This window comes from Oncorhynchus mykiss, chromosome 5 (assembly GCF_057628025.1).
Source record: "Oncorhynchus mykiss isolate SJ-2025 chromosome 5, ASM5762802v1, whole genome shotgun sequence".
Taxonomy (NCBI): Eukaryota; Metazoa; Chordata; class Actinopteri; order Salmoniformes; family Salmonidae; genus Oncorhynchus; species Oncorhynchus mykiss.
The window spans coordinates 39,607,433-39,633,418 of NC_143026.1; the positions used below are offsets into that span (position 1 = coordinate 39,607,433).

At 41.8% G+C, this 25,986-nt stretch overlaps 2 protein-coding genes across 4 annotated transcripts in view; both read left to right on the forward strand.

Annotated features, from left to right (window-relative positions):
• The first annotated feature begins 4,770 nt into the window (after window positions 1–4,770).
• Window positions 4,771–8,866, forward strand: cfap53 (cilia and flagella associated protein 53). The gene is made up of 8 exons (XM_021602796.3): window positions 4,771–5,439; window positions 5,837–6,066; window positions 6,173–6,346; window positions 6,457–6,760; window positions 6,869–7,087; window positions 7,209–7,425; window positions 7,599–7,701; window positions 8,361–8,866. Exons 1-8 carry the CDS (start codon window positions 5,365–5,367, stop codon window positions 8,602–8,604), a joined length of 1,566 nt encoding a protein of 521 aa, XP_021458471.3. The 5' UTR covers window positions 4,771–5,364; the 3' UTR covers window positions 8,605–8,866.
• A 1,866-nt stretch (window positions 8,867–10,732) lies between these two features.
• myo5b (myosin VB) overlaps window positions 10,733–25,986 on the forward strand; it is an 89,236-nt gene continuing 73,982 nt past the window's right edge. Inside the window, exon 1 of one of the 3 annotated variants that reach the window (XM_036977481.2) lies at window positions 10,733–10,969. In XM_036977481.2, coding sequence (XP_036833376.2) covers window positions 10,892–10,969 — 78 coding nt within the window. In that variant the 5' untranslated portion in view covers window positions 10,733–10,891. Of the gene's footprint in view, window positions 10,970–11,503; window positions 11,997–25,986 lie in introns of those variants that run through there. The other 2 variants (XM_036977479.2, XM_090234801.1) reach the window with 2 other exon arrangements.

The following is a 25,986-nucleotide window of genomic DNA, read 5'->3' on the forward strand; positions in this document are numbered from 1 at the left end:
GCGAGAAAAAAAAACGAATTTAACTCAGACTTTCTGCCAAAGATGATGAGCACAAACGTGAACGTTTCTTCCTCGTCGACAGTTTTGTTGTATAGCACACTGTATTACTTAGACAACTAATATAAGAACAAAACATGAGACGGGAGTAGAAATTAACGTGGGCATTGTTTAATGGGTTTCACAGGAAGAACATTCCAAGCATTTCAACGTAGGTAAGCAAGGGTGGTTACAGGTGCCCTAAAGGGACAAAACTAGAATATCAATACACAGTCCCTGTAACACCTAACGATTTTGCAATTGTTTTAGATGCCATTCCCTCAGGTGTTGCTCTGTTATTCAGGAACGTGTCAAGACCTGACCCTCAGAGCTTACCTTCTATTGACCCTGTTGACTCATCAGTAGGAAAGATTTGTTTCTCTTTTGGTACATTCAACAACAGAGCGATACGAACCTTGTTTCAGCAGGATATTGCATCTATACCTTATGTCATGCCTTATTGGAATGGATTTATTGATAATATCTGTTGGAAAATTGTTTGGATGTTGCCACACACATACCTACTTGTTAACCAAATTAAGGAAGTTTCCTTTAAAAATATTCATAAATATTATCCTGCCAAACACTTTATGAAGAAGTTTAAGGAAAACATCAACTAAAATTGCTCCTTTTGTAATGACAGCCCAGAAACAGTGTTGGATCTTTTTTGGCACTGTATTCATGTAAGAAAACTGTGGCAAGACATCAGTAGATTTATAATTGAACACATTTATGAAGATTTTACACTATTGTGGAGAGATGTACTCTTGGATTCTTTACATACGATAGAAATAAGATACATTTTTATGTAATTAATTTCATTATTCTTTTGGCCAAATTTCATATACACAAATGTACATTTACAAACAAAATAACACTTTCTTACAGTTCAATTTCTTTTTGTAGGGTATCTTAAGACAATTAAATACTCTACTAACAAAAAAGCTGTAAGAATTATAAGTATGTATGTTCCTTAAGGTCCTTGTAATTGTAATGTGATATTGTAACCCCTAGCTCGATTGTCCATTGTATATCATCTATATATACCTGTGTTCCCTCATGTACTTTCTGTATTGATTTGTTGTTAATAAAATATATTTTTTAAAGACACTATTTCCGTACTTTAGGGCCCATAATGCAATTCTTCAAGAAATGGGCGTGGATCCACATCGTTTTCAGATTTCAAGAAAATGGCGGAAAATATGCAGCCAAAATCCAACAGCGGATACAAATTCATTGCTTTAACTAATTATGACAACAAAATGTTGAGAAATGTAATAAAGTAATGACTTTTCCAATAAGTTACCTTACACGCTGACAATTTGTTAGCTACGCTGTCCTTACGAACCACATATCATTACAGCAGTATGAACAGGCGTTGTGCCGAAAATCGTTCATTGCTGCGACTTGCTTGCTAGAACATGAGATTTCTGCTCTTCACTTCGTTGTCAGTTTAGCCTACATTTAATTGATCTTAGTGGCAGAAAGCATTTTTGTCTGCAGTTTTCGGTTTGGCTATTTGTTTCTAGTGTATGTGGCGGTGGGCGGCTGCCATTGTCGCCCATACCTAAATCCGCAACTGATTTTGTAGTCTATAAATACATATCTTAGCCAACATTCATCATCTCTCTCATGTCTCATTCGACTAGTATTTTTGAAAGTGTAAGGATAATAATTCAGCCTTAGTAATAAAATGTTTATTGCTTGCTAACATGTTACTCCGTCCACTATGTTTAATATAACACACATACATTCATTATTACTTTCGGATGCCTATCCTGACATGAAGTTTGTTCTATAGAAGGTATTTGACTCTGATGTGTGCCACAGAACGTATTTGACTCCAGCCACAAAACAATTTGAACTACTTTTAAAAATCCACCCCTCTAAAAACGTGTAACTCACAGTTGCCGCCTGCTATAGACCACCCTCTGCCCCCAGCTGTGCTCTGGACACCATATGTGAACGGATTGCCCCCCATCTATCTTCAGAGCTTGTGCTGCTAGGTGATCTAAACTGGGACATGCTTAACACCCCAGCCATCCTACAATCTAAGCTTGATGCCCTCAATCTCACAAAAATGATCAATGAATCTACCAGGTAGCACCCCAAAGCCGTAAACACGGGCACCCTCATAGATATCATCCTAACCAACTTGCCCTCTAAATACACCTCTGCTGTTTTCAACCAAGATTTTAGCGATCACTGCCTCATTGCCTGCATCCGTAATGGGTCAATGGCCCTGAAACACTTCAGCGAGCAGGCCTTTCTAATCGACCTGGCCCGGGTATCCTGGAAGGATATTGACCTCATCCCGTCAGTAGAGGATGCCTGTTTTTTTTTTTAAATGCCTTCCTCACCATCTTAAATAAGCATACCCCATTCAAGAAATTTAGAACCAGGAACAGACATAGCCCTTGGTTCTCTCCAGACCTGACTGCCCTTAACCAACACAAAAACATCTTATGGCGTTCTGCATTAGCATCGAACAGCCCCCGTGATATGCAACTTTTCAGGGAAGTTAGAAACCAATATACACAGGCAGTTAGAAAAGCCAAGGCTAGCTTTTTCAAGCAGAAATTTGCTTCCTGCAACACAAACTCAAAAAAGTTCTGGGACACTGTAAAGTCCATGGAGAATAAGAACACCTCCTCCCAGCTGCCCACTGCACTGAGGAAACTCTGTCACCACCGATAAATCCACTATAATTGAGAATTTCAATAAGCATTTTTCTACAGCTGGCCATGCTTTCCAACTGGCTACCCCTACCCCGGTCAACAGCACTCCACCCCCCACAGAAACTCGCCCAAGCCTTCCCCATTTCTCCTTCTCCCAAATCCAGTCAGCTGATGTTCTGAAAGATCTGCAAAATCTGGACCCCTACAAATCAGCCGGGCTAGACAATCTGGACCCTTTCTTTCTAAAGCTATCTGCCGAAATTGTTGCAACCCCTATTACTAGCCTGTTCAACCTCTCTTTCGTGTCGTCTGAGATTCCGAAAGATTGGAAAGCTGCCGCGGTCATCCCCCTCTTCAAAGGGGGTAACACTCTACACCCAAACTGCTACAGACCTATATCTATCCTACCCTGTCTTTCTAAGGTCTTCGAAAGCCAAGTTAACAAACAGATTACCGACCATTTTTAATCCCACCGTACCTTCTCCACTATGCAATCTGGTTTCAGAGCTAGTCATGGGTGCACCTCAGCCACGCTCAAGGTCCTAAACGACATCATAACCGCCATCGATAAGAGACATTACTGTGCAGCCGTATTCATCGACCTGGCCAAGGCTTTCGACTCTGTCAATCACCACATCCTCATCGGCAGACTCGATAGCCTTGGTTTCTCAAATGATTGCCTCGCCTGGTTTAATAACTACTTCTCTGATAGAGTTCAGTGTGTCAAATCGGAGGGCCTGTTGTCTGGACCTCTGACAGTCTATGGGTGTGCCACAGGGTTCAATTCTCGGGCCGACTCTCTTTTCTGTATACATCAATGATGTCACTCTTGCTGCTGGTGAGTCTCTGATCCAATTCTATGCAGACCACACCATTCTGTATACTGCTGGCCCTTCTTTGAACACTGTATTAACAACCCTCCAGACAAGCTTCAATTCAATACAACTCTCCTTCCGTGGCCTCCAACTGCTCTTAAATACAAGTAAAACTAAATGCATGCTTTTCAACCGATCACTGCCTGCACCTGCTCGCCCGTCCAGCATCACTACTCTGGACGGTTCTGACTTAGAATATGTGGACAACTACAAATACCTAGGTGTCTGGTTAGACTGTAAACTCTCCTTCCAGACTCACATCAAACATCTCCAATCCAAAGTTAAATCTAGAATTGGCTTCCTATTTCTCAACAAAGCATTCTTCACTCATGCTGCCAAACAAACTCTCGTAAAACTGACCATCCTACCGATCCTCGACTTTGGCGATGTCATTTACAAAATAGTCTCCAATAACCTACTCAATAAATTGGATGCAGTCTATCACAGTGCCATCTGTTTTGTCACCAAAGCCCCATATACTACCCACCACTGCGACCTGTACGCTCTCGTTGGCTGGCCCTCGCTTCATACTCGTCGCCAAACCCACTGGCTCCAGGTCATCTACAAGACCCTGCTTGGTAAAGTCCCCCCTTATCTCAGCTCGCTGGTCACCATAGCAGCACCCACCTGTAGCATGCGCTCCAGCAGGTATATCTCTCTGGTCACCCCCAAAACCAATTCCTCCTTTGGCCGCATCTCCTTCCAGTTCTCTGCTGCCAATGACTGGAACGAACTACAAAAATCTCAGAAACTGGAAACACTTATCTCCCTCACTAGCTTTAAGCACCAGCTGTCAGAGCAGCTCACAGATTACTGCACCTGTACATAGCCCATTTATAATTTAGCCCAAACAACTACCTCTTCCCCTACTATATTTATTTTTCTCCTTTGCACCCCATTATTTCTATTTCTACTTTGCACATTCTTTCACTGCAAATCTACCATTCCAGTGCTTTACTTGCTATATTGTATTTACTTCGCCACCATGGCCTTTTTTTGCCTTTACCTCCCTTATCTCACCTCATTTGCTCACATTGTATATAGACTTATTTTTCTATTGTATTATTGACTGTATGTTTGTTTTACTCCATGTGTAACTCTGTGTTGTTGTATGTGTCGAACTGCTTTGCTTTATCTTGGCCAGGTCGCAATTGTAAATGAGAACTTGTTCTCAACTCGCCTACCTGGTAAAATAAAGGTGAAAAAAATGGTGCTTGACTGCCGTTGTAAGGTCAGAACGCTCAAACCCTACTCCTCGGGCCTAGCGCCCAGTGTGCGCTCCGAGAACGAAACGCTCTGACTTTACAAACGGACAATGACAACGCTCTGAATTTATGAGCGGACTCTGGCACTCAAGGTTGGATTTAAGAACACACCCGAAGTCGTAAAATGTCTAACTAGTAATTTGTTACGCTAACTAGCTAGCAAGAGGTTGCATAGCAATAGCATCAACTTCCGGTTATCCGGCGAAGAGCTAGTACGCTCAACTGAAAGATACTGTTCCGTTTACAGTATACTAAAATTAACTTATAGTATGTAGTATATACTCATTAAATATGTAGAATACAGTATGTTAGTATGGGTATTCGAACACGGCGCCAGTGATCAACTCCTACAGCATGTTTTGTAGTTGTCATGGTAACAATTTACTAGTTCCGTCAACAAAATCGCCGGAGAGACTCCTCGTCAAGGTCCATGAAACAGTTGGGAAACTTGATGGGATGCAGGACAAATAGAAGTATCTGGCTGGGAAGGAGCTTGTTTTGTATCCAAGTATGTTGGCCAGTCAGACTAGAAATAAACCACAATGTCGCGAGTTTACGGGACCAACACCTCATTCAGTGGCTGTGGTAAGTTCAGCACAAACTCTGTGGCTAGTTAACGTTAGTATCCTAGCTAGTAAGAAACCTACCGCAAGCTAACGTTAGCTAGCTAACGTTAATACGCGTCACTACATGTTGTACATTGCTAAACAAACGTATTGTTTTGTAAAATTAGAGAGTAAGCATATCTAGCAATTATTTTTTAAATGTTTTTTTTTCTCCAGACCCCAGTTGACCTGGGTAGGAAAATTGGCCCCTAGTTGTACTGTAGCCAGAGATTCCCGTGTGACAGTTCTGTACAATGTTTTAGTTAAAGCAAATAACTACAGTAGGGCCTGGAGTTTTCCTTGGCCAGGTCACTTGGTCAGGATAATCTGCTGCCTCCCATAAACATAATTACTAAACCCTCACCAACCTTTTCCAGAGGGCAAGGTTCCCATCATCCAGGCCTCCAGACTACCTCATCCTGGAGAGAAGGAAACAGGAGGAGGCCCGGGACAAGGTGTTGGAGTTCACCAAGTACCAGAACACCTGTGACCTTAAGATGCGCTGGGAGAAGAACTCTGACCGGCGTATTGTGTTGGGAACCATTGAGAGACGGGTCAAAGATGCCATTGGGCAGTATCAGATGACCATCAATGAGAGGAGGGATAGGTTAGTGACAAATCTTTTGGTTGAGTTCCTATAACAGCTGATCATATTTTTTTAATAGAGGTATTTCAATTGCTCCATGTCTGTCTATCACCCCTGTCTCCCTTAGACTGCATGATATGTTGGAGGCAGAGGAGAAGGAACTGCTGAGAGAAATGGAGACCAAGAAGGAGACAGTACTGGAGAGACAAGCCAAGATGCGAGAGAGAGCTAAGTTACTGCGAGAGAGGAGGGAGAGTGAAAGACTAAGTGTGGTTGAAGACAAGCTTGAACAGCTATTCAGGTAGAGAGAACACCTAAAGGGAGGTTCTACAAGACAATGTTGCAGCTTTCTTTTCTGTGTGTGTGTTCAAACCTCTATACAAATAGATGTTTTAAATGGACCAATTTCAGAGAGCAGAGTGAGGAGCTCCGGACTGAACAGACTCGGCGCAGGCAGAACGAAATTTGCACAGAGCGGGCTGCGCAGCTATGTACACGGCAGGTGACGCAGCGGCAGAAAGAGGAGGAGGAGCAGCTCTTTGCTCAGCTGTGGGAGAGCGACCGGCAAGCCAAGGAGGAGCGGGAGGGCCAGGATGCGCAGAGGCAACGCCAGAGTAACTTGCAGCAGCTGGTCTACCTGCGCGTCCAGATGGAGGCTGCCGAGCAGCAGAGAGAACAGGCCAAGCAGCTCAAAGAGGAAGAGGCCCTGCTACTGGTAGGCGAATTCAGCCTGTAACTGAGATGCTTCTCTCTGTGTCTGTGTGGGTTTCTGCTTTGTGATCACTAATTGAGTCCTCTCTGTTTTTCTCTGTGTGTGTCCCAGAGGGAGCAGAGAGAGATGCTGCATCTGGAGGAGCAGAGAGAGCACCGTCATAAGCTCCAAGGTCAGGAGAGCCGGCGCAGGCTGCTCGACCACTCTCTGAGGCTGAAGATGAAGCGCCAGGCCAGGGAGCAGCAGGACGAGCTGGCCCTGGACATGAGCATGCTCGAGCAGCTGCTGACGGAGGAGAGAGATGAGAAACAGGGCAAGGTCACGAGGAAGGTGGGAAAGTGGAGTCGTATTAACATGTTAAATTACCACATTGTCACTATTTGGCACACAAAGAAATCTTATGAAACTACAAGAGGCAGATGATAACTGACTGAGCGTGTGTGTACCACAGCTTGAACTGCGAGAGGAGCAGAGTAGGTACCAGCAGTACCTGGCCGATCAGCTTGAGGAGCAGAAGAGACAGGAGGTGGAGACAGAGAAGCTGATCGAGGCAGAGCTAAAGCAGACCTGGGCCCGGAGGGCAGAGCAGTGTCACAAAGAGAAACAAGCCAGGGATAGGCTGATGAAGGATGTGATGGACACACGCCGCCTGCAGATACAGGAGAAATGTAAGAAAGTGGAAGAGAGGGAAGCAGATCTGTCACTTGGGCAGGTCCTCTGTGACAGTGCAGTTGATTTACAGTTTACAATGAATCGTTTATATCACAAGTCATATTTTAAATAGGATGTGGTCTCATGGTGTGTGTGTGTGTGTGCTTGTGTATTTGTGCTTCTTCTTTAGTGGATTTGAACAAGCAGAAACAGGCTCAGCTGGCCGAGGAGAGAGACGAGCTAAACAAAACCATACAGGAGAACAAACTGCTGGATGAGAGAGAGAAAACTCGGTATGTGTAACGGATGTGAAACAGCTAGCTTAGTTAGCGGTGCGCGCTAAATAGCGTTTCAATCGGTGACGTCACTTGCTCTGAGACCTTGAAGTAGTGGTTCCCCTTGCTCTGCAAGGGCCGCGGCTTTTGTGGAGCGATGGGTAACAATGCATCGTGGGTGACTGTTGTTGATGTGTGCAGAGGGTCCCTGGTTCGCGCCCGGGTATGGGCGAGGGGACGGTCTAAATTTATACTGTTACATTGGTGCCGTGACCCGGATCACTGGTTGCTGCGGAAAAGGAGGAGGTCAAAAGGGGGGTGAGTGTAACGGATGTGAAACGGCTAGCTTAGTTAGCGGTGCGCGCTAAATAGCGTTTCAATCGGTGACGTCACTTGCTCTGAGACCTTGAAGTAGTGGTTCTCTCAAAAGCCGCGGCTTTTGTGGAGCGATGGGTAACGATGCTTCGTGGGTGACTGTTATTGATGTGTGCAGAGGGTCCCTGGTTCGAGCCCGGGTATGGGTGAGGGGACGGTATAAAGTTATACTGTTACATATGTATAGTGTGATCAAAGATTCTGACATGCGTCCTCTCACAGAAATACACAATCATTTGACCCTTTTTCACACACAGCAGTAGTCTTCACAATTAATACATATCTCTGCTTTCCTCTCCCAGTCTGAGACAGGGCTGTCAGGAGTTTCAGACAGACCTGCTGGCCCAGATGATGTACCAGCAGCAGTTGCGTGATGAGGGGAGATCTCAGACAGAGCAGGAGCACCAGCAAGGCCTGGTCTACCAGGAGCAGTACAACAGGAAGATGCAGGAGATCCTCTCCAGGCCTACCTCACACACCAGGGCTGTCCACCCCTTCAGGAGAACCTCTTCCACTAACCCACAGGGACAGTTTAGCTTGGAGTAACCTAGCATGTGAAGTAAAGCAAATGCATTTATGGCCTGGCTCGGCAGGGAACACATACTTTCGTAATTCAGACAACACACACACAAACGAATCTCTAAAAATCATACACCCACACGCCTGATCCTGTCTTACCTCACAAACATACATCTCCGGCAAGTGCTTTATGTGTAATCCTCTTAAGACAAATCTGAAATTAGCTGTCCCAAGTTTCTCAGAAAATGGCTAATGGATATTAAATGCAAATAAAATAAGTTTAATCATATTTTTGATTTCAGAAAAATTTTCTATTTTGCTCCATGGCAGAGTGCTATATTGCAAACATTGATGGAGGATTTCCCCAGGAACAAAGCTGTTCATATTTTGTTCAGTAGGTAGCGCTGAAAATGTATTTTTTCAGTTCAATTTCAGGAACTCTTTATGAGCATGTTGTTGGTATATTAAATGTACCTAATTTAAGGATAAGTCGATTTTCAATTTAATAATATTACTGTGGAGGCCTGCCTGCATACACTTCAAGAAAGCAGTGTCTTTCTGGATTTCATTGTAATGTAATATCACGTGATGGCAAACATAACGTTGTTGGATAATACAGGGATAAAGTCTGAAATACATTGTATCATGAGCATAAGTTGCTTTCTCTGGATATAGTTACAGCAAGTGAAGGCAGAGAAAGATACAAGAAAAACTATCTTGTCAAGTGTGAAAGTGTGTGTGTGACATTTAAGATAATGCATCATGTGCTATATAAATCTACCAAGCGAAAATGAGATGTGCCTGTATTTAGCATGTTTAAATAAGGCATGATTTAGTGGTGCCAAAAACAAGAATTGGGCTAAAAGCTTCTTGTATCACCCAACTCGACTAACTGGATTTTAGTGTCATACTGCCATTAAGTCTATTATGCTTAGACTCATCGCATGGCACATACCTGTAGGTAGTTGAGCAGGTGGTAGGAATTCAGTGGTTAGTCTGGCTGAGTTACCAGAACAGGTTGTTAGTGGCATGTCAAAGCATTGAGTCCTATTATCTCAGTGTCATTTCCCAAAGCAACCCATGGTGTTAGCCCCAACGTTAGGACCACCTGCTGTGGAATGAGGCATATACAACTCTCCAAACGGATTGCTGTGGGAAATATTTCACAAGCACTAACTAAGTAATCTCTATCCTCTTTGTAACCGACTGTTTTAGGCCCATTTCATAATAACACAAACCCTTTTCCTTACAAACCCTTTTACTTATCTGTGCTAGTTATCAATACTACTGTAGTTCAATGTGACCTTCAGTGGAATGTATACAGTACAAATTGTAGAATGTTGAAAAATAATTGTGTATTCTTGTACATGGCATGGATTGACATTTGGAAACCAAATGAGCAAATAGCACATTACTAGTCATTTTCCTTGTGACCTGTTCCATCTGTGATCTTGTTCCATGTTACACATGGAATTAACAAAACATACAGTCAATAATACAGTAGAAAAAAAGAAAAGAAAAAGTATATATACAATGAGTGCAAATGAGGTAAGATAAGGGAGTTAAGGCAATAAATATGCCATGGTGGAGAAGTAATTACAATATAGCAATTAAACACTGGAATGGTAGATGTGCAGAAGATGAATGTGCAAGTAGAGATACTGGGGTGCAAAGGAAGATAAATACATAAATACAGTATGGGGATGAGGTAGATTGATGGGCTTATTACATATGGGCTATGTACAGGTGCAGTGATCTGTGAGCTGCTCTGACAGCTGGTGCTTAAAGCTAGTGAGGGAGATATGAGTCTCCAGCTTCAGTGATTTTTGCAGCTCGTTCCAGTCATTGGCAGCAGAGAATTGGAAGGAAAGGCGACCAAAGGAGGAATTGGCTTTGTGGGTGGCCAGTGAGATATACCTGCTGTAGTGTGTGCTACGAGTGGGTGCTGCTATGGTGACCAGTGAGCTGAGATAAGGTGGGGCTTTAATTAAAAAATAATACTTTTAATGGGTGGAATGTATTTTGACTGTGCCTGCATACTTTTCAGATTCCATATAGCAGCCTGGTAGGTGAAGTCAATCAACACCCCATACCTGCAGAAGGAGTGGTTTGGGAGTGTAGTCATGGCATGATATTGGAATGGATTTTTTTCTTCTTTCAAGCCTGCCTTCTGCTAAGGCTAAGGCTTAAATAGCCTACTGATAATAATGTCTTGAGAACAGTATGATCTGGAACATGGAATAATCACAGCTACCTCTGAATAGAGTAGCAGAATCTTCTACTACATGCAGTATCTAAGGACTATAACGCCATAATGAAAAGGCAAGTGAAGGAACATAGCAACATAATGAAGAGACAAGAGGGGAAGATTGACCATGAACTTTACTGCAAGGTAACATACTACTGCTGTAGACCTACAGTGCATGTTGTATTTTGTGATATTGTTGATCATAGTGGGACTAAATGCGGAACAGGATGTATAAATTATGCTGTGTTTTCTAAAGTCTAATTTCCCAAAATGTTATGGACATAAAACTTCACATTTTAAGCATGGCATTTTTATAGGCTTCAGGTACCAGCCTAGTTCCTGTCACAGATTGTACTACTACAATCAAAGATAACACTCTGACGTGTTAATGCTTGCCTTGAACTAAGATACTAGGTCCACTGAGTTCAGGAAATCATAGTAATTGATTATCCATACCTTTGCTTTTCAGAATGATTTTGTGGGGTGGAGCAAAAAGTTGCGTTAATTTCATTAAGATTCCCAAAATGTGCCAAGATAAATCATATAATAGCCATACATATAGGCGTATATTAGACGTTTTCAATTTAACATTATGACCTAAACCCATAATTGGACCTACCCCTCCACAGTCCACTGTAATGTTCGTTCTAATTTAGAGCTGGAATAAAATTGTAGTGCGCTGATGAGCCAGTTGGGGTCTCGTGCGGTACTTCGGTACAGCCTGAGCTATTGCCAGTCAACATGACTTGAGTCCATGGATACGACGGGGAGGATCTAAAGGGAAGCTATTGATAAACTATTTATAGTTTATGTATTTGCACTTATAACCTACTGGGGCTGGCTACCCATATCCAGTCGTCATTCGTTTGCGTTTTTCATTATTGAGTAATATAAGGGGGATCAAGCAAAACTGAGTTGTTACGCAACTCATCCACGTGAAGACACCTGCCGTTCGTGACCAGGAAAGGGGTCGGAAGTGGCTAACATATTTAACTCAACCTTGGACGACGACACTCGGGAATATGACGACGAATTAAACTTCTAATTAGATGAAAAAACTTTACGGGATTATCAACAATCATGAGATATTGTCATTTATAAAACGCTGCAGTTACTTTTCAGTTTTCGTTGATAGTGTTGGACCATGTCCGTAAACGAGTTATATTCAAAGGTGAGTGATTTGTAGAGTAATTGATTCTTTATATACACTTCTTTCTCCAGTCCAGGTCCTTTTGTTATTGCATAATTATTGTGGCAACCTCTTGGGCCACCACATCTAAAGAGGGTGTAATTGTAGAATTTGCCATTGTAGCGAGTTTCCTGCTTGGATGGCATGTATTTTAATGCAGGCGTAATGACAAGTGTTCAGGAAGAAATCGAGCGCCAGCCATCCCAGTTCTGCTGGCTCGGATGTCATTGCAGCTTGTCTGACAGGTGCACGAGCAAGTTTAGTTTCGGTCTGGTATCGGTGTTCGGTTGTAGTTTACTGTTGTCTTCTAGCCTTGTGAGCTACTGCTGGACCTAGTTGTGGCCATAATAGTAAAATCATACATTTTCAATACTGACTAGTCTTAAGATAAAATAACATTATCTTTATTAAAGGATAGTGAGTCAAAGCATTCATCATCTGATTGTACAGTATCTCCCAGGCGACAGTGAGTTTTGAACATGGGATAGATAATTGCAAACAAATTATACTGAAGCTGCTTTGTGAAGAGGGTCAAAAGAGGCGTTTTAATCATGGATTGATTGAATATTATATTTCTGGTGGGAACATGCTTTATGCAGTAACACAGGCTTGTTCCCAATCCTCAAAAAGGGCTTTAGTTTTTGATATACCCCTACCCGAGGTATAACAAAGCACAACCATTTTTTTCCCCCCCATATCTCGAAGGTCTCTCATATATATGAAATGGATGGTTGTACAAAAATATATAAAAAGGCAGCAGACTGCTTGGCATGGCAACTTCAAGTATTTATTCCAAGTCACAAGCCTCTGAGGATCAATGAGGCAACTGGGAGGCTCCAACAACAGGAAAGATAATCTAACCCTGGACTCTGACACGTCTTCCTAGCTCTACAACTTGCCCCCACTGTGGTATAACTTGCACCTCCAGGATTGGGCTCTTAAATCACCTCCTTATCATTTAGAAGTGAGCTTTGATTCATTGCTAGTCTAATATGTCTGCCTGAATCTAACATGACCTTTTGCTGGCTCACTGCATTTCTGATGTTTATTGGGATGTTCTGGTGCACTCTTATCCTGTTTGGTTTGAGCTGGCACATTGCTTCTTCCAGACTTTCATGTCCACCATCCTGGCCATCTGCCTTGGAGTTGCTGTATATCTCGACTTGGTGACAGTTATGGTGTATGGGGAGGATGCAACCACACATAAACAAGCTCATAAGGCAGGTGTTCACTACAATGAACCGACACAACCTGACACTCATTGACAAGAAATGCCATAAACCTATTGGGCCTTCACATGACATCCTGGATCTCCCAGAACTGTCCATGATAGGCCCAATCCACTATCAGTCCTTCCCTCATGTTACCTGAGACAGACACACCATGGAACTGGACTGCCACATGTCAGGAGGCCATTCAACAGCAAAAATGCCATCTGGACATTGCTGGTGTTCATTGTCCTCATATGTACCTACTGTATTTGGCTACCAACCATGGCTGGCCAAGCCATGTGATACCTGAACTGTACTCACTTGTGAAGAATGGCCTTTTATGCTGTGGTGAATCATGTTTTGGTCTGGGAAATCCCAACATCCCTATAAGGACATATGTCATTTATGGCAAATGAGGAACCTTAGGATGGTAAAACTTGCTGTATGTTATCGTTTATGGTGGCTGGGGATTGACTATGAGAGTGGTCTTTGTGGGTCATGCTTAGTCTGCTCCACCTGCAACCCTTTTACTGTCCATCAAATCCCAGGGATCGTCTTCAAATGTATGTGTGTGTGGAGCTGTGCTATGTCCCTCACAACCAATGCTTCTTAGTCGTAGTCTATGTGGTGCAGCGGTCTAAGACACGGCATCTCAGTGCAAGAGGCGTCACTACAGTACCTGGTTCGAATCCATGCTGTATCACATCTGGCCTTGATTGGGATTTCCATAGGGCGGCGAACAATTGGCCCAGCGTCGTCCAGGTTAGGGTTTGGCTGGGGTAGGCTGTCATTGTAAATAACACTGTGTTCTTAACTGACTTGCCTAGTTAAAGGTTAAATAAGTTTAAAAAATAGCTACACTCTAACTGACCTCTAAATATAAGTCACCCTCACAGGTTCTGCCATTCTACATCTCCTGCTTGTTGCGCCCCAGTCGCTAATCAATGCCAACCACCCACAGATAATATCGGCAAAATGATCATCCTACCTGACTTCCAAAGGAATATAAAGAAATATGTAGGACTTGACCTGCAAGACATTTTGCCACATTCAACATATAAAAAACCACACCCACAGGCCAATTAGGCATTGGAAAGATCTAAAGGCAAGTCTGTTTTTGACAGCTCTTTCACAGACTTTCCTTCACAACCAGACAACCAACCATTCCACTACTGGTGTATCCCCAGCAACATTCAGGCTGGGATAAAATTCCAGTTAGTCAATGGGATGTTGGCCTTCTAGGCAGAGTTGCAAAGAAAAAGCCATATCTCAGACTGGCCAATAAAAATATTAAGATGGGCAAAAGAACAGACACTGGACAGAGGAACTCTGCCTAGAAGGCCAGCATCCTGGAGTCACCTCTTCACTGTTGATGTTGAGACTGGTGTTTTGTGGGTACTATTTAATGAAGCTGCCAGTTGAGGACTTGTGAGGTGTCTGTTTCTCAAAGTAGACACTCTAATGTACTTGTCCTCTTGCTCAGTTGTGCACCGGGGCCTCCCATTCCTCTTTCTATTCTGTATAGAGACATTTTGAGCCTGTAATCGAACCAACAAATGCTGATACTGCAGATACTCAAAGGCCAGTTTTATTGCTTCTTTAATCAGACAACAGTTTTCAGCTGTGCTAACATAATTGCAAAAGGGTTTCTAATGATCAATTAGCCTTTTAAAATTATAAACTTGGATTAGCTAACACAACGTGCCATTGGAACACAGGAGTGATGGTTGCTGATAATGGGCCTATGTACGCCTATGTAGATATTTTTTTAAAAGCAGCTGTTTCCAATTACAATAGTCATTTACAACATTAACAATGTCTACACTGTTTCTGATCAATTTCATGTTATTTTAATGGACAAAAAAATGTGTTTTTCTTTCAAAAACAAGGACATTTCTAAGTGACCCCAAACTTTTGAACAGTAGTGTATACACTACTAGAGTAGCTGACTATTTTATTATGGTTGCTTTCCTGTTACTTGGTTACGATACTGTGTGATGTGTGTGTTGTGAAAGCTTGTTATTATATTTTAAGATTTTGCCCCTTGTTGATATGAGATTAAAACATGAACACACATTGTGACTATTCAAACACAACAGAGGCATGACAGTGCCACTCATTGTCCTTGATATGCCAAGAGCCTTATGAAACCATTTCAAAGACAGAATAACACAATCAAAATGAACAAGGGCTATTTATATGCAGGCTAAGGTGTTTGAGGGTAATCAACATGTTGGCCATGTTGAATTCAGAATACAATTGATTCAGAATTAGGAATCAGGGTTGTAAACAATTGTGAATAAATGCCTCCCATTTACAAAATTCATATTTGCAGGTGACTTAACCTTGATCAAATGTTATTATGGCAGCCATAATTAGATTTTTGGATTTGAGGCAAAATATAATCTGTGATTGCCCCTTTGACCTAATTGCAATCCTTTAAGGAACCTTGGACCCCAAAAGTTTGTTTATTGATGTTTGTTGTTTTCCTTAGAGCCAATTACAAAATCCACAACATCAAAGAATGTGTAACTGTATGTCTTTTTTCAGGCAGGACCATACAGCACTGAATGAGAGCAAATTTGACTTGGAAAATGTTCCATTGAACAGCTACCGAAACGTGAAGTTTCATAAATATTTGTATATCTGATATTGCCGTCTATTGTATCTCTGTGTGTTTACAGGTCTACATTTTACAAGATGCTTTAACATATGCTAATGTTTGTTTCGGTATGTAGGGCAGATAATTGTCTCCTTCTATTCCAAATTCTAGCAATATCAGAGTTTGCAGTACTGGGTTACATGAGTCACCCCCCCCGCCGCCAGGCAGGCATTATTCTTTACTGTTTGAGTTAAGGTGATGTCACAACATCTATCAATTTAACCACTTTTGCTATAAAATATTTGTATACAACCATCCATTTCATATATTTATAGGAGACCTTTAGAGATATGGAAACATGTGCTTGTTTTGTTATACCTTGGGTAGGGTTATTTAAAACATTTTGGGAGCCTTGCCACTAGCCTATATTCCAATACTGGGGGCCCACCGTTGAATGAACATACAACAATAACTTGAATGGACACCATTACACACATTACAGACAATTGATGGGTTGCTGGCCTACTCTGACATAGATTGTTGTGTAAAATTAGTACTTTGAATTTATACGTTGAATTTTGTTCCAATTGTTATGAAATATTATAGTTTTTTTGTGGTGTAGGCCTGTGTGTTGATCAACCTAGAAGATTTGTGTACACCACTGGAATGACTCATTTCAGGAAGAAACCTAGCCCAATGAAAGACACTAACTGCCTTCAGCGCCTAGTGACGATAGTGTCTTCTGGCCGGGGGAGTTTTTTAAGAGCCCTGATGCTTGCTCTAAATATTAACACTCATCGCTTGCGGCACAGTTTTGGAAACATGAGGAACGTGTCTTTCATATCAGTGCGAAATGATGATAATTTTTTAAAAAAGGGTTAGGGTTCTCACATGGCCATATTTCCATGTTACAGTGCTTGTTTACGGGAAAACAGACGGAAGACTACCTGCGCTAATTAGCTATCTGCGTCTCTGAACACCTGTGTGCAAATGGAAGACAGACGCCACCAACGTGTTGTCACTGATAAATACTGTCGGCTGCAACTGTGTTAAAACAGTGTACAGTTAGTGTGTTTTGCATTTGTGAAATTATTTTGATGTGATATGAAAGTAAAGGGATTTATTTTTTTAGAACCGTACCGATATCGATTCACTTTTAAATGGAGTATTTGGCTGTTTTGGCTGCCAGAGCCAATTCACCTTTTAAACAGAACATGTAAGGTGGACATTAGGCTCCTTTAGTCCAGAAGAAACCTAGCCAAACTATTGAGAAAGAGATGTCTTTTGAAGTGTGGAGTTATACATTGCAGGTGTTATTGGCTAGAGAACAGAATCAGGTTACACACATTATTTGTCACTAATCCTCCATGACTCAAAATCTAGTTTCACATTCCTCTTCAGAAATGACAAAAAACAAAGCTGCATTGTTGTTTATTTTAGAACTCTTGCATTTAGTTTAGGTGTTCCCTTTACTCAACTTTTGACTTGTTGAGTGAATGGCTGTTACAGTTCTCTGTCCAAACATATTGTTCTATTTACTAGTTACTTCCCTCTGTCTCTCATTTGTTTACTCAGGGACAGACCAGTCAAACTTTGTCCCGTGAATAATTAACTTAGTCTGACAGATGTCAAACCTTTTTCTTAATGTTTTCTTTTGTGTATCGTTAGTAAAAATAGGACTTGTGACATCATTGTAAAACACTAAAGACACACCTGTAGGCATTGTCATCTGAGTATTTCTCCTCTCTAGTCATTCCTGCTCGGTGCTTTCATCCGTGACCTTTTACCTTGCATTGTGTGACATCTCTATGAAATATTCTACCCTGTCTGTGAATTATATTGTATAAGAAGATTATTTATGTCATAATTCTGTCTCGCTGGGATAGTTCAAAGTCTTCTGATTAGGAATCCATTTAGCTTTTAGATTTAGTTTTGATATTGGATTGCAGTACAGTAACAGTCCTCAAATTGCAATCCTCAGTTAATAAGCTATTATCCTCCTGGTCCATCCTACTCACACTCTCTGCAGCCCCCCCCCCCCCCCCCCCAACATGAAGCCCAGTAATCCAGAATAAAGACAAATCCTACGATTCCATCTGTTTTGTGATCAACGGCTGTACCAGCTGGCACACAGATTCTTTTTTAGCTTACTATGTTGTGGTCAAAACACAGACGACACATGCTGTATCTATCTACTATCTACCTTGCATTATGTACATAACCTGTAGATGTTGTGATGTCATTGCAGACCTATAGTAATTAGGCTTTCCCTCTGACTGTGTGTTTGGTCTGCTGGTGGAATGTTGTTTCTTTGTGTTTAGTCAGGCTGTGGGCCTTCTAGAGCGGGATTATTTGGAGTCGCCATTAACCCCTTCCAGTTTGGGCCTTGGAGTGAATTTAGCCTAAACCTGACCTCTATTCAGAGTTTTTAGTGGATTCCCAAATCATGACAAATACCTACAGTTGAAGTCGGAAGTTTACATACACTTTTGCCAAATACATTTCAACTCAGTTTTTCACAATTCCTGACATTTAATCCTTGTAAAGATTCCCTGTTTTAGGTCAGTTAGGATCACCACTTTATTTTAAGAATGCGTAATGTCAGAATAATAGTAGAGAATTATTTATTTCAGCTTTTATTTCTTTCATATTCCCAGTGGGTCATAAGTTTGCATACACTCAATTAGTATTTTGTAGCATTGCCTTTAAATTGTTTAACTTGGGTCAAGCGTTTCAGGTAGCCTTCCACAAGCTTCCCACAATAAGTTGTGTGAATTTTGGCCCATTCCTCCTGACAGAGCTGGTGTAACTGAGTCAGGTTTGTAGGCCTCCTTGCTCGCACACACTTTTTCAGTTCCCGACCACAAATTTTCCATAGGATTGAGGTCAGGGCTTTGTGATGGCCATTCCAATACCCTGACTTTGTTGTCCTTAAGCCATTTTGCCACAACTTTGGAAGTATGCTTGGGGTCATTGTCCATTTGGAAGACCAATTTGCAACCAAGCTTTAACTTCCTGACTGATGTCTTGAGATGTTGTTTCAATATATCCACCTAATTTTCCTTCCTCCTGATGCCATCTATTTTGTGAAGTGCACCAGTCCCTCCTGCAGCAAAGCACCCCCACAACATGATGCTGCCACCCCCGTGCTTCACGGTTGGGATGGTGTTCTTCGGCTCGCAAGCCTCCCCCATTTTCCTCCAAACATAGCGATGGTCATTATGGCCAAACAGTTATATTTTTGTTTCATCAGACCAGAGGACATTTCTCCAAAAAGTACGATCTTTGTCCCCATGAGCAGTTGCAAACCGTAGCCGTGGCTTCTTCCTTGCTGAGCGGCCTTTCAGGTTATGTCGATATAGGACTTGTTTTACTGTGGATATAGATACTTTTGTACCCGTTTCCTCCAGCGTCTTCACAAGGTCCTTTGCTATTGTTCTGGGATTGATTTGCACTTTTCAAACCAAAGTACGTTCATCTGTAGGAGACTGAACGCGTTTCCTTCCTGAGCGGTATGACGCTGCGTGGGTGCATGGTGTTTATACTTGCGTACTATTGTTTGTACAGATGAACGTGGTACCTTCAGGTGTTTGAAAATTGCTCCCAAGGATGAACCAGTCTTGTGGAGGTCTGCAATTTTTTTTCTGAGGTCTTGGCTGATTTCTTTTGATTTTCCCATGATGTCAAGCAAAGAGGCACTGAGTTTGAAAGTAGGCCTTGAAATGCATCCACAGAGACACCTCCAATTGACTCAAATGATGCCAATTAGCCTATCAGAAGCTTCTAAAGCCATGACATATTTTTCTGGAATTTCCAAGCTGTTTAAAGGCACAGTCAACTTAGTGTATGTAAACTTCTGACCCACTGGAATTGTGATACAGTGAAATAATCGATCTGTAAACAATTGTTGGAAAAATGACTTTTCATGCACAAAGTAGATGTCCTAACCTACTTGCCAAAACTTTAGTTTGTTAACAAGAAATTTGTGGAGTGGTTGAAAAACGGGTTTTAATGACTCCAACCTAAGTGTATGTAAACTTCCGACTTCAACTGTATGTGTTAATGTGGGCCTCAGAGGAATGTTATTTCTCAATTGCTTGTATCCCAGACTATTGGTAGGCCTATGTTTTTCCCATTTATCATTACTCTCACCTCCCCACTTAATGTAGCAGTATTGACAGGTGCTTGTTGTTTAACATTAGCTGACTCCTGCCATTTAACATGTCAGGTGATGCTGTAATTCTACTCCATACATTGTTTATTAGACATGCCAGTGCAGTACTTTCCTTTCATAAACAGGTAATAGGGTGCTGTCAGTGAGCCACTTTCAGCGCCAACATATAAGTTATCTTGCAGGCTATTCTGAAAGTTTTTTCCATACATGCCCAAACAGAAATTTCTTCACTCCAGACCTCAGTGTCCTAAACTCCTAAAGTATACGCTTGGCTACTGTATGTAAGAGTAGGACTGAAACACGGACCCTGTATCGTAGCTGAAGGGAAGTTAACTGTAAAAATGTAAGGCACAAAAACAGAGGAAGAAAATTGTACCATGAAGCAGGAAGTTGCTGTGATTCTCAGGAGTACAGCACATAGAGAAGCTGGTAAACAACAACCTTGGTTCTTCAGAGAATTGAGCTTAAAGCCAGGTGTGTGTCTGTGTGTTTGGTATGTGTGTTCCTCTCCCTGGGGATATATTGTCCCTCATAGGGCTTGTAACTGTAACATTACTTAGAAGCTTCACAGTAGAGTCGCTTGCCAGCCCACAAATGTCTGTCAGGGAGATACTAGTTGCATATAGCCTCAATGTCATATGTAGGCTATTCTAAAAGGGCTCGATTCTGACTTGAGATACTGTAAGTAGACTTAACTTAACAGTGTTTGACATAAGTCCATGTTAAGTCAACTCAAGTCAGAATAGGGCCCAAAGTGATTAGCATTTAGTTTTGTGGTCAAATGCTACTGAAAAGGGTGACGGGTTTTTAACACCACATCTTTTGCATCATCAAGCATATCTCTTGATAATTCTCTGCAGCTAGTCTGTTGCTTAGGAAAATGTGTCATGTCCTTTGTACAACAAAGCACTCCAGGAAAACCTTTATTCCACCTGCCTGCCTCATGATCATGATAATTTTTTCCCTAACACCTAAATGTTTCTCCTTGCTTCTGTCTTTAGAGCAGGTGTAATTAGCGCTCTCTTTTTCCGATAAACAGACAGGTCAAAGTTCCTGGAGGAAGGGATTATGGACGTGACTTCCTATTGGCAACAGGCAGCAGGTTTTCACCTGACGCAGTAATAATAGTCCTTGTGCTGACTGACACGCACATCCTAGCAGGGCGGGGCAATGGTAGCACTGGAGCGGAAGGATAGAACACCTGTACAGTAGCTAGCTCCATTCTCAGGGTTTGCATTTTACCTGTGTGTATTTACTTCAGCAGTTTATAAAGGGACTTTTACTGAAACCTGAGAGTAGTCTCTTCAGGTTAACCTCGTTTTCTCTCCTCTTGACCCTTCACCAATTTATCCTATAGACAAGAAGAGGATAACTTTTCACCAACTGTTATAAAACCCATTAATAGTTCATAAAAATGACAATGGAGATTGAAGAAAAAATATTCTTTGCCTATAAATTTGAGCCAACAGCCCAAAGGTTAGCCTAGCTGTAATTTGATTTCATTTTTTAATCATTGCGATTGTTTGTAATAATATGGCCCACGAAACTTTTCAATGTTCTAGTCAGTGGATTAGTGGAACGTAAACGCCCCACAATGACAAAGCAAAAACATTTTTTTTTTGTAGAAATTTTTGCTGATTATTACATTTTTTTCCTACAACTTGATTGGAGTCCACCTGGGGTAAATTCAATTGATTGGACATGATTTGGAATGGCACACACCTCTCTATATCAGGTCCCAAAGTTGACAGTGCATGTCAGAGCAAAAACCAAGCCATGAGGGCAAAATAATTGTCCGTAGAGCTCAGAGACAGGATTGTGTCGAGGCACAGATCTTGGGGACCTTCAAGGCTGCAGAAATGTTTTGGTACCCTTCCCCAGAACACTGGCACCCATCATACATAAATGGGAGAAGTTTGGAACCACCAAGACACTTCCTAGGGCTGGCTGCCCGGCCAAACTGAGCAGTGTCGGGAGAAGGGCCTTGATCAGTGATGTGACCAAGAAACCGATGGTCACTATGACAGAGTTCGTCTATGGAGATGGGAGAACCTTCCCTTAGGACAACCATCTCTGCAGTGCTCCACCGATCAGGCCTTTATGGTAGAATGGCCAGACGGAAGCCACTCCTTTAGTAAAAAGCACATCACAGCCCGCTTGGAGTTTCCCAAAATGCACCATGATAGTCAGACCATGAGAAACAAGATTCTCTGGTCTGATGAAACCAAGATTGAACTCTGGCCTGAAAACCAATTGTCACGTCTGGAGGAAACCTGGCCCTGTCCTTACGGTGAAACATGGTGGTGGTGGCAGCATCATGCTGTGGGGATGTTTTTCAGCGGCTGGGACTGGGAGACTAGTAAGGATCGAGGGAAAGATTAATGAAGGAAAGTACAGAGATCATTGAAAACCTGCTTCAGAGTGCTCAGGACCTCAGACTGGGGCAAAGGTTCACCTTCCAACAGGACAACCACCCTAAGCATACAGCCAAGACAATGCAGGGGGGACTTCGGAACAAGTCTTTGAATATCCTTGAGTGGCCCAGCCAGAGCCTGGACTTGAACCCGATCAAACATCTCTGAAGAGACCTGAAAATAGTTGTGCAGCGATGCTCCCCATCCAACCTGACAGAGCTTGAGAGGATCTGCAGAAAATAATTAGAGAAACTCTCCAAATACAGGTGTGCCAAGCTTGTGGTGTCATACTCAATAAGGCTGTAATTGCTGCCAAGGTGCTTCAACAAAGTACTAAATAAAGGGTCTGAATACTTATGTAAATGTTATGTTTCAGTTTTTTATGTTGAATAAAATTGCTAAAATTTCTAAACCTATTTTTGAATTGTCATTATGGGGTATTTGTGTGTAGTTTGATGGGGGGAAAAAACAATTATTATCAAGTTATAATAAAGCTGTAACATAACAAAATGTCTAGGGGTCTGAATACTTTCTGAATGCACTGTATATAACATTATATTGGTTGCAAGAATTTTGTATAATAATTCAAATAAAAAATGTGAAGTTTTAAATCTGGCATCGTTTTGTGCACCGATGTCATGTGCCAGTTTATCCACTACATTTTTTACCACTACATCACTGGTTATGCTAGTGTTATAACCTCATGAGTTTAATCAGTCTTGTTGTAGGTTGGTTGACTGACGTGGATACGGGTAGTATCAGAAAGGCAAGGGGATTTTAAGACATTACGCAACAGCATGACTTCATCAGGGTCATAGGGGAAACCGGTAATGTAACTTTTTCCTCTGACGTTATTTTCTTCTCCTCTCCCTTATTTCCCTACTCGTCCCTCCTGCCACCCTTACAGGTGTACTTCCACTAACTCCACCAGACCTGTCTGGATGCTTGTTTTATGTCTCCTCTCTTTACATTAGTAGTATTTGGTTGGACTACTAGTGTATCTAATGTATTGTTGCCTCTTCTCACTGTTATAAATCAGATGCCTGAACTCTGATCTATGGCTATCTATTAGATTTCCTTCTCTTATGTTCTACATATCTGACACAGAGCATAGGGTACTACCCCTATGACAATTCTGTCAGTCCATGGCCATGAGAGGGAGAACAAACACACACACACACTAAAGACTGATTCTCAATGTTTCCTTGTCAAGATCATAAACATCCCTGTGTAACTCCTTTGTGTCTTGTCAGCCCATCTGCAATGCAAGCAGGACCAACACTAAGCCTGATTGAATTGACCCAATGCAGTGGCCGATGGTAATAAAAAAGAAATAAAGCAATTTCATTAGGTCTGTTGGAAAGTGTGATGGTGTGATCAGAGGGGGAGAAAGAGGCAGGGAGTGAGCGAGAGTAGGGCTCAGTTAGTTAGTAGTCAAAGCCAGTACTAAGTGAATTTAGGCTCATTATACCCTGTCATTACTGATCCTGTCTTTTGTACTCAACAATGAGGAATGGCATCACTTTTTTTTGATGATCATGGTCGACATGGTTAGTCTTCTAAATAGCACTGATTGAACAAAAAGGACAATATTACTCACAACAACAGCTGTCGGTGTACAGCAAATGTCACCCATTGTCTCTTAATGTGCTTATATCCAATACCTGTACGGTAGTCAAAGCATTACCTGTCTGTGACTATTGTCCATCAGAAGGGACATGGAGATGCGGTCTTGGCTATTGTATCTTTCCCAGTATAAATTATAGTGGCACGTTGGCCATGTAATGTCAATGTCTCCTATTATTTTGGCTGATGTCTGACTGCACAATCCCAACTTTTTTGCTGAGCAAACTGCTTCTTTGTGATTGAATTCTGATGAACTGTACCTGTCATCATAGAACTGTGGCCTATGATGCAGCACAAACTGCAAATCATGTCAGTTCCACTATCAAAGACATAAGGTCCTATTTGATAAAAATCGGGAACCATATTTCTTGGATAATGAGGAAATATCTTTCTGCTTAGCGAAGAAGCATTTTTTTAAAGTTTACTTTCTTTTCACAGTGGGATGGTTAGGATTGGATGAGAGGAGTGTAGAGGTAAACACTCCGCTGAGTGTCATTGAACTTGGCTTTTGAAACATGCTAGGGGCTCATTTCATTACGATCAGTCTTCACTAAAGTTTCACCCACGCAGCGTTTCAAAGCAGAACAGACTCAATTCAAATGGCTGCCTCAAAAATATATATTTTTTTAAATAAGGTCACATTCATCAACAGTATATAATTGCAGATATCTGTAATGTAGTCTACTCTCTCTGAACACCACCACACTATCCTATCAAATCACAATTTGTCACATGCTTTTTGTAAACAACGGGTGTAGACTTAACAGTAAAATGCTTACTTACTGGCCCTTCCCAACAACGCAGAAAGAAAAATAATAAAGATAACACAAGGAATAAATACACAATGAGTAGGAAATATGATTAATACGCTGTAGCAGCAATGTGTGATGAGTCAAAGGGGGGTCAATGCAAATAGTTGCAATTTGGTTAACTATTTAGCAGTCTTATGGCTTGGGAGTAGAAGCTGTTCAGAGTCCTGTTGGTTCCAGACTTGGTGCATCGGTGCCGCTTGCCGTTCAGTAGCAGAGAGAACAGTCAATGGTGGCTGGAGTCTTTGACCATATTTAGGCCTCCCTCTGACACCGCCTTGTATAGAGGTTCTAGATGGCAGTGGGGCTCAGCCCAAGTGATGTACTGGGGCTTACGCACTACCCTCAGTAGCGCCTTGCGGTCGGATGCCAAGCAGTTGCCATTCAAAGCAGTTATGCAGCCAGTCAAGATGCTCTCAATGGTGCCGCTGTAGAACCTTTTGAGGATCTGAGGGCCCATGCAAATTATTTTAATCTGTGGATCTGTTGGGTCGGTATGTGAATTGTAATTGGTCCAGGGTGTCTGGGATGATGGTGTTGATGTGAGCAATGACCAGCCTTTCAAAGTATTTAATCGCTACGTACAGTGCCTTGCGAAAGTATTCGGCCCCCTTGAACTTTGCGACCTTTTGCCACATTTCAGGCTTCAAACATAAAGATATGAAACTGTATTTTTTTGTGAAGAATCAACAACAAGTGGGACACAATCATGAAGTGGAACGACATTTATTGGATATTTCAAACTTTTTTAACAAATCAAAAACTGAAAAATTGGGCGTGCAAAATTTTTCAGCCCCTTTACTTTCAGTGCAGCAAACTGTCTCCAGAAGTTCAGTGAGGATCTCTGAATGATCCAATGTTGACCTAAATGACTAATGATGATAAATACAATCCACCTGTGTGTAATCAAGTCTCCGTATAAATGCACCTGCACTGTGATAGTCTCAGAGGTCCGTTAAAAGCGCAGAGAGCATCATGAAGAACAAGGAACACACCAGGCAGGTCCGAGATACTGTTGTGAAGAAGTTTAAAACTGGATTTGGATACAAAAAGATTTCCCAAGCTTTAAACATCCCAAGGAGCACTGTGCAAGCGATAATATTGAAATGGAAGGAGTATCAGACCACTGCAAATCT